Raw genomic sequence first — 9,681 nt, 5'->3', positions numbered from 1 at the left:
CTTCCGGTGGTGTCGAGTTTGGAAAGAGCAATCGAAAACCGACAATGGAACATCGATGGAATAAAGTTATTTAATGATAACATAATAAAGTTATGCAATAGTACCATTGTTTAACATTGCCTCTGTTGATAATGATACTATAATGGTGGTCATTAATTTAGCTAACGTTCAAATGCATATGTAACATCGTGTACAGTACTTCCTATGATGCGTGGTGATTATGAAGAAGATGAAGTAGATTATCATCATAATTAAATGGGGAGGATACTGACAGATATTGTCAGCTACATTATTCTTAAACTTACTGTTTCAGTAACGGGGTTGTTAGACTAAGAGCATGGCTATGGCAACCCATGGGTCTAGACCAAAGAGAGACGTGTTGATGTTGGTGATGTTCCGGGACAGACGTTAACGGGTCCAGCAGACACGCTGGCGGGTAACCTTGGATCCGCACGCTCTCTATGACAGAACCCTACGCTGCCATCACACAGGCCCCACTGTTTGATGATGCCAGATCTGCAGTATTTGATCTGGCCTACAGATGGCGCTATAGTCTATGATTACAACTAATATCAGTCCAGACACCTGCAGAGTACAACATTGATAACGTCTACACGGGTCGCTGCTGCTCTTGGCTTCATACTGTGGTCTAAACATAGAAATAAGGCTTACAGATCTGCAGAGACACCATTAGCCTATGTGTCTATAGTGATGATTTATTGCTGTTAGATGCACTTCTGATCCTTGGGCCTATGCACTATTTGTATGTCGCATTAGATAAAAGCGTTTTAAATGAATTCAATAAAATGTAATGTAAAATGTAATGTATTGCAATTGCCTATAGTGTTCTTTTTTTATACCTGGTTGCAATGAGCAAGCATTTCATATGCCTTGTGTAGCCTACCCTATGCATGTAACAATCAACTTCTAAATTTATTAAGTGTCTTAACCTACTTGTTGTCATTGTCTCCGAACTTTTAGCTGTGTTTATTCTAACTGTTAGTAGGCTACATTGATCTCTTGACATCCTTTTGTATCATATATTGGCCCGTGCAGCTCGTCCCATGCCTCCACGCTCCACGTTCTTAGAAACACTTAAAGGAAAAGTATTGGAACAACAGACATACCGGGTGACGTCAGAGACATGACTGAGTGTGCCAATCACTTCATTTGGGGGATTTCAGTAATCCCATGTCTGACACGAGCGCTTAATCTGAATAATTCAGCATATGGCAAGAAATCTGACAGCCTGGCCAGCTAGCATGTTCAAGTTTGTCATGGCAACCATAGCCCATAATGAGACCATCTGTAGCCCACGGGCCTTGTCTGCTCTCACGCGCCTGAGTTCGCACACGCAGACACTCGCCGAATATCTGTAAGGGATTTTAGAACCTATTGCTGGAGATTAAGAATTGGCCTGTATACACACTGTATTTCACCACACCGTGTCTCATTGTTAATCCGAGTTTGCGCACTAAACGCACCCAATGTCTGGCGGCACAGAGAGACAAGAGCGAGCGTGATGAGAGTACGTGAGAGCGGCAAACACTGACCCGAATCTCTGGGAGCTTGAGGAACGAACGGACACGTTCACGTCGATAGACAGATAGACTGTCTAGCCGACAGACAGCAACAGTTGTCATGGCTTCGATCAGCTGAGCCAGTCCTACAGACAAATACTAACAGGAAGGCAGTGCTGTTGCGGAGTAGCGCGCCTCATCGAATTTGTTGTTGCGCTTCCTGCTTGTCATCAACGTTATTGTGATTTGGGGCAGATTGTCCTGTCAGCCTTTTAGTGGAGAAAACGTGTTGCGTTTTGCTCGTCATCTCGTGGAATTATTTATCTGTATTTGTCTTTCATCGTCACCATCAATCTGATTTCGTCTGGTATTTTTCTCTCGCTTGAGGAGAATCAAGACATTGGGTCGCTCATGTTTCGGCGAGGAGGAGGCTGGGCTGTTGCGTCTGCTGTGCACAGCAGCTGTGGTCAGACTTGACAACCCCGGGATTACAGCTGCCGTGTTGACGCGGGGAAGGGGCGAGAAGACCGCTGCAACCAGGCGTGTCGGGGTGATTCCAGTGACGCTCGCGGCTCTCTGCGGAGCCCCCTTTCAGCCACCCCACCCACATCTAGGGTGCTTTGGATGGGGGGCAAGCAGAGTACGGCCGGGCGGCCGCGGGGTGCTTTTTCCGGTGTCTCAACAGATGACAGCGCAGTGCCGCCCTCGGCCCATTTCGGGCACTACCGACCGAGCGGAACCATGGGTTTCCGCAGCCGCTCAGTGAGCTCCGTGGCTGGGATGGGAATAGAACACAGTCCCGCGGTGCCCTTTGGATTTTACACACCCAGAGGAACGGACTCGGACAGAGCCGGAGGGGGGTCTGGCACGAATGCTGCTCACGGTAACGGTTATCAGGAAACGGTCGGCGGGCATCACACGGACGGTATGCTCTATCTAGGATCCCGAGGGTCGTTGGCAGATGCCTTGCCCCTGCATATTGCCCCGCGGTGGTTTAGCGGCCACAGTGGTAAGTGTCAATCTCACGGATCACCTGCACGTATCTGTAACCCCTTCATAACGAGGCTTAACTGGGAGTAGGCTACATGACATCAATGCAGATGTTATTAAACTCTGCCAGCCATGCATACACTTTGTGTGTGTGTGTGTGTGTGTGTGTTAGAAGTAAATCAGAGAAGTGGATTAGGAGAAATGATAGGAAATATGCATAATTATCTAATTCCTTTGTGTCCGAGTGCTGTTATCTATGATAGAGGTGGGATTCCTGGGTGCAGGGGAATGGGGTAAAGGATAGGCTAAAATGATAGTTTTGTAATGTTTGTTTTCTGCTTGGAGTGTGTGTTTGTATCTATGTACACTGCCTTGGCTCATCATGCCAGGGGGGGAAGGGGGGGGGGGTAATATGGGGGGAGGGGCAGAAAAACTGTTTTGTCACCATATTTGTCATTTTCTGACTGTGATGATACTTCCCCCTTACCTTATACAAACAATAAATAATTCATTTGATCACAAAATGAAATCAGAAAAGTGCAGTGTACTTCCATCGACTGTTAGTTTAAGGCAGCCCTGGAACTGTTGTGAGAAATGACTCCAATACGTCGTGCTGAGTCAGGTAGCGTCTGATTAGAGAGAGAGATACAGGAGGGGAAGGACTCATGGATATCATCCGCTTAAATCTATCCACAATATGTCTGTGACCGGGCCTGTCAGTCCCTGACGACACTGCTGCTGTCTCCAAGGGCTCGTTATCAAAGCCCAGACCGGTGGTCTCACAGGAGAACCAAGACTCAGATGTCAACATGCTCTTCGTTACTGCCTAGCTACCCTGATGATGCTACCAGAGGGAGCAGACAGCATCATAGGGGATGGGGGGTGTGATGGGAGCAGACAGCACCATAGGGGATGATGCTACCAGAGGGAGCAGACAGCATCATAGGGGATGATGCTACCAGAGGGAGCAGACAGCATCATAGGGGATGATGCTACCAGAGGGAGCAGACAGCATCATAGGGGATGATGCTACCAGAGGGAGCAGACAGCATCATAGGGGATGGGTGATGCTACCAGAGGGAGCAGACAGCATCATAGGGGATGATGCTACCAGAGGGAGCAGACAGCATCATAGGGGATGGGGCCAGAGGGAGCAGACAGCATCATAGGGGATGGGGCCAGAGGGAGCAGACAGCATCATAGGGGATGATGCTACCAGAGGGAGCAGACAGCATCATAGGGGATGGTGCTACCAGAGGGAGCAGACAGCATCATAGGGGATGGGGGGGGTGTGATGGTTAGGGGATGGGGGGGGTGTGATGGTTAGGGGATGGGGGGGTAGAAGGTTGGAGGGTGGATGGTTAGGAGTGAGGGGGTGGAAGGTTAGGGGGTGAGTCAATACGGAGTTTAAGGGGGAAAAGGGTAAGCGGGTTATTGCGGAAGGAGAGAGAAGGGTGGGAGGTTAAGGGAGTCAGGGGTGAGGGGAGTGAGAGGTTGAGGGAGTCAGGTGTGCCAAAATGACGTTGTGTCCTTGGGCAAGGCACTTCACCCTACATGCCTTGAGGGGAGTGGGAGATTGAGGGAGTTAGGGGTGAGGGAGGTTGAGGGAGTCAGGGGAGGGGGGTGGGAGGTTGATGGAGTCAGCGGTTAGGGAGGTTGAGGGAGTTAGGGGTGAGGGAGGTTGAGGGAGTCAGGGGTGAGGGAGGTTGAGGGAGTCAGGGGTAAGGGGGGTGGGAGGTTGAGGGAGTCAGGGTTGAGGGGGGTGGGAGGTTGAGGGAGTTAGGGAGGTGGAGGGAGTTAGGGGTGAGGGAGGTTGAGGCAGTCAGTGGTAAGGGGTGAGGGAGGTTGAGGGAGTCAGGGTTGAGGGGGGTGGGAGGTTGAGGGAGTTAGGGGTGAGGGAGGTTGAGGCAGTCAGTGGTAAGGGGTGAGGGAGGTTGAGGGAGTCAGGGGTGAGGGAGGTTGAGGGAGTCAGGGGAGGGGGGTGGGGGAGGTTGAGGGAGTCAGGGTTGAGGGGGGTGGGAGGTTGAGGGAGTCAGGGTTGAGGGGGGTGGGAGTTGAAGGAGTTAGGGGTGAGGGAGGTTGAGGGAGTCAGGGTTGAGGGGGGTGGGAGGTTGAGGGAGTTAGGGAGGTGGAGGGAGTTAGGGGTGAGGGAGGTTGAGGCAGTCAGTGGTAAGGGGTGAGGGAGGTTGAGGGAGTCAGGGGAGGGAGGTGGGAGGTTGAGGGAGTCAGGGGTGAGGGAGGTTGAGGGAGTCAGGGGTGAGGGAGGTTGAGGGAGTCAGGGGTGAGGGAGGTTGAGGGAGTCAGGGGTGAAGGGGGTGGGAGGTGGAGGGAGTTAGGGGTGAGGGGATCCGAGAGTGAGGACCCTGCATGTTCTGCTGCTGTGCTATCTCTCTCTCCCTCTCTCTCTCTGTCTATCTCTCTATCATAAAGGGATAAAACAAAGGGAGGACACAAATTCCCATCGCCATTGTGTCTGTTTGTGTGTGTGAAATATGGATAAGGTATGTTTAGAATGTAGGATCCTGTATGAACCTAACCTAGTAGTGTTACTGTGATCACTTGGAATTGAGAGTACTGTTAAAAAGGTAATTCTACAGGTACTCAAGTCATTATACTAGTATTATAAGTGAGCCATAAGTTTATAAATGGGGTTTATCTGTGTTGGTGTGGCACTAGGGCCACCTGAACATGATACCCTGTTGGATGCAGTACTGAGACACATAGAGAAACAACATGATAATCAGCAAGCAGACAGACAGACAGACAGATGCAGGCAGTAATTCCAGCATGATCACAATGTAAATATGCATATACTGTACATAATATCCAATAATGCTTTTATCATTATACATGTCACAGAGTCTGGTGATGTTACCAACATCCTTGGTCCTGCAACAGCATTAGTATTTAATAAATATAGAATTTATTCAATATTCCTGACTGAAAGAATCTGGTAGGAAACATCCTCAGGACTTAACTCAGCAACAGCAACACTATTCGTAGCAATCCTAACCCAACAGCTACAGAACTCTACACAACTACTCTACGAGCAGCTGGTCAACACTGTGACAAAACTAAGAGTTGTTTTACTATAAAACTAACCCGACCCAGGAAGCCCCTGGACCAACTGTTCACTGTTTCTCAAAAGCCAGCTAGATGGAAAGGTAATTTCATGCAGTCATGAAAGGTCAGGTGTTTAGCCAATTATGAAAAACACTTAGTCAACCAGACCCAGATAAGACTATACTAGATCCAGACCAGACCAGACTACATCCAGACCAGACCAGACCATATGCAGACCAGACCAGACTATACTATACTAGATCCAAACCAGATCCAGACCAGACTAGATGCAGAACAGACCAGACTAGATCCAGACAAGACTAGATCCAGACCAGACTCGATGCAGAACAGACCAGATCCAGACCAGACCAGACCCAGACCAGAACAGACCTGCTCAACCACTAGAGCAGGTCTCCTGTCTCTGGTGACGCAGCATTTCTTGTAGGAGGGTTAGAGGGAGGAATGATGAAGATAAACAAGCCCAGTGTCTGCAGCCTCCATGCCATTTCCTGCAACAGCAGAGTGTGTGGTGTGTTTCCTGTGAGGCCAGATCATGATGATCTTTCGGTTGATTAGTGTTGTCATAGACACTGATCTGAAGTCTGTCAGCAAAGAAAACTGTAAAAAAGAACATATTTATAGTTTGAACACTGTGACATTGCTTGTGAAAAGGGCTATACAAAACTACATTTGTTTTGATTTGAGTTTAGTAGCTTTTTTACCAACCCTTCTAAATGTAATTGGGTGTGCTTTGCCTTCGGCAAGGGCACAACCTTTGTTCTCTCAGATATTATTATTGGGTGTGCTCAAGCCTTCGGTGAGAGCACAACCTTTGTTCTCTCACATATATATTTATTATTATTTATTTTTTCCCCCCTAAATCTTTGTCAATATTTGGCCTACATAGACAACCTAGGTGTCAAAAGTTTTGTCTTGGTAGCGATTGAGTTGCTTGTATTTTTATTTACGTTCCGTTGCATGGTTTAGGCTGAAGTTAAGTTTTTGTGGCGAAAAGTGAAGCTAACGGTGGCTAATTTGCTAGCCACACTCACTGACGTTACTAACGTCACTACGTCACTAACGTCACGAAAACACGCGTGACTACCTTTGGCAGAACATTCATTTCGCATCTGTTAACTTGGGGGATAGCTAGGCTAACTATAGCTTTACTGCAAGGCAGCTGCAGAAACGCCACAAGCAAAGAGGCCAGGGTGATAACTATTTACTCATTTTACTTTGTGATATGACACACAATTGTGATGTGTAATGTACAATATAAGCTGATATTATTAAGGAAGTACATCTACTTTCGGAAACAGTAGTCTAGCAGAAGTATTAGCATCATGACATTAGCCTGTGTTGCCCGGGCAACAAATACTACAGTGGTCTATGATATATGTTTTCAATCGTTAAAATAAACATTCCTCACATATACATTTTCGTTGTAGGATTTATTCTGACATTAGTAAACGATTTGTTGGTGAAATTACCATTACCTGTGGTTTCAAACCGGTGTAGCTAGCTCACTGCAACGCTGTAGCTTACGCGAGACACACTACAAAAACATCTACAGTACACAGCTGTTTAGGAAGTCAAACGGCGACAAAACATCGGCACTCTCCTTACTTAAATCAAAAATCTATCTAACTACTAACCTTAACTTCATTGCCACAGCCTGAACTTTGTCAATCTGTTCATGAAAATAATTAATTTCAGCCTAAACCGTACAACGGAACGTTAAATCCAATTCAACCAACGCAATCGCTACCAAGACGAACACAACAGTAGTCTAGTACTGTACTGTAGTAGTAGAATTTACCGGGGCAGCTTCTCCACACAGGGCTATATCGCATTTTGCGTTGTTACTGACTGATCGCTACCAGTGAGCTTTTTATGAATGAGCGATTTTCCACTAAATAAATGTCAAGCTTATTTACGTTTTTGGGGGCATATTTTCAGTTAGCAGATTCCATCTTCTACTGCCGGTAACGTCGTAGAATAATCTTCAAAGAGGGTTCTTTATTAATGAATGAATGCAATATGAGTAGGCTAAATGCCTGAAAATATCACGAGAAGGGAAAACTTAAAAGGACGTTTAAATCATAGAGATTAGGTCAATTTTTACACCGGTCTGCCAAATTTATTCGTTTTGATTCAGCTATGAGGCTGCCTCTTGCAGGGGAAATGAGAAGACATCATATTTAATTCTACACTTCACTCGTATTTTCAGTTGTAAACGAGCAGCACAAAAAAATGCTTTTAAATCTATGTAATCTTTATAAATAATAAGTATGCATTTTTATATAAAATATACAGAAATATCAGTTGTAAAAATGTCATTCAAAGGGTGACATTTGGGTGTGCTTTGCCTTCGGCAAGGGCACAACCTTTGTTCTCTCACATATTTATTTATTATTGTGATTCTCACTATTGTTTTCCTGTTTCTCTTTATTATTGTGAGAATGCTGTTAACCCTTTGACACGTACGAACACACCGGTGTGTTGAGAACTGGCTGGTCCCTGAAGCGTACCAACACACCGGTGTGTTGGAACGCGTCCTTTAGAACGTCCAATTTTGTTCAAAAACGTCACAATAGAGAGTTCAACATTAGCCTACATGTATATTATGAACATGTGTTTACCTTACCTTTACAAGTTAACCTTATCCATATGAAAACGTTCAGACAATTTAGTTTAGCTAATGTGAGCTAACAGCTAACCAAAAAATAACTCACGCTTCACTCACTGCACCTAGTAAACCATGATATTATCCGTTTTCCTTGACTTGGATATGACTTTCAACACATTTTACTATAACCAACCAGAGATCGAAATAATATACATACACTGTATATTTGGAGAAAGTTTACCTTTATTATCTATATGAAAACGTTCAGACAATTTAGTTTAGCTAATGTTAGCTAACAGCTAACCAAAAATAACTCACGCTTTACTCACATCACCTAGTAAATGTGTTGAAAGTTTCAACACATTTTACTACTGTATAACCAACCAGAGATCGAAATAATAGATATACATTCACAAATATGCATCCAAAACATCCGACAAGCGTCTGTCTTTCGTCTCGTTTTGAGCTACTAGAGGCCATCTTTGATTCTTTTTGTGTTCCGGCAACAGATATGACCCTTGATGATGTACCACTTGACCCTGTACACCTCAGTATTTTCTTGTGAGAAGAGTAGTTTATCTCGTTGACCCTTTGACACCCACAATGCATTGAGTACTGATCAAAACAAAAAAACATGGCAGCCTACATTATCGGTATTAGCCAAGTTAGCTTGTCAACAGCTACACTACGATAATATATCATATCCATTCACTGTGGATTCACTTGTGTGAATATTTGAAAATCGGAACAGTAATGACAGTACTAAGTTATTTTAATAAATATTTTAGTAAGTTAAAAAACCCACACAAACACGTTTATTAATTTTTACCACAGTATCCCTTTACTCATTTCAGGTACATGTCCAGGAAAGGGTACAATCTCGTCATTGTCACGTTACATAACAAGGAATATCATTACCACAAACATACAGCACACAGCTATAAAAAATATATACAAATTATTTAAAACCTTGATGCTGTGTAGGGGTAGGCAAGGCTTCCTTCAACATATCGGCAAAAAGGTACAGCATGTTTGAGTTGTGTGATGTACTGGCTATATTTAGGACATGATCCATTACACAGGATCCACTATGGACATCCAGGATCATGAAGGGCTTGGGATTTCTGGGTCTGTTGTCAAGTCAACTGGCATTTATTGTCATCATATACTTACAGTACACAATGAAATGAAACAACATTCTTCCAGGACCTAGACAACTACAACAACTACATAGAATTAGGTTAAAAAAAATTGGTCCAACAAGACAAGATCCAATTTGTGACAAATGCCTCAAGACACCAATAAGTGGGGATACTCTGAATGTAAACAAGTAGGCTAGTGCAAGGGAAACTGAATGTAAACATAACCTACTAAAATCATATGTGGACATCAGTTATTGAGGTAGCAGCCATATGCAAAAAAAAAGAGTGGAGTGATGATGTACAGGAGCCTGGGGGTGCATGGGTTTGTCCACAATGC

The 9,681-nt window shown here is 45.0% G+C and overlaps 1 protein-coding gene across 2 annotated transcripts in view; it reads left to right on the top strand.

Annotated features, from left to right (window-relative positions):
- Positions 1 to 1,286: 1,286 nt before the first annotated feature.
- znrf1 (zinc and ring finger 1) overlaps positions 1,287 to 9,681 on the top strand; it is a 44,770-nt gene continuing 36,375 nt past the window's right edge. The window contains exon 1 of one of the 2 annotated variants that reach the window (XM_062460860.1): positions 1,287 to 2,529. In XM_062460860.1, the coding sequence (XP_062316844.1) occupies positions 2,145 to 2,529 (385 nt within the window). In that variant the 5' untranslated portion in view covers positions 1,287 to 2,144. The remainder of the gene's footprint in view (positions 2,530 to 9,681) is intronic. The other variant, XM_062460859.1, reaches the window with a different exon arrangement.

This window comes from Osmerus eperlanus, chromosome 5 (genome assembly GCF_963692335.1).
Source record: "Osmerus eperlanus chromosome 5, fOsmEpe2.1, whole genome shotgun sequence".
Classification (NCBI taxonomy): domain Eukaryota; kingdom Metazoa; phylum Chordata; class Actinopteri; order Osmeriformes; family Osmeridae; genus Osmerus; species Osmerus eperlanus.
This window is presented reverse-complemented; position numbering and strand designations above follow the sequence as displayed.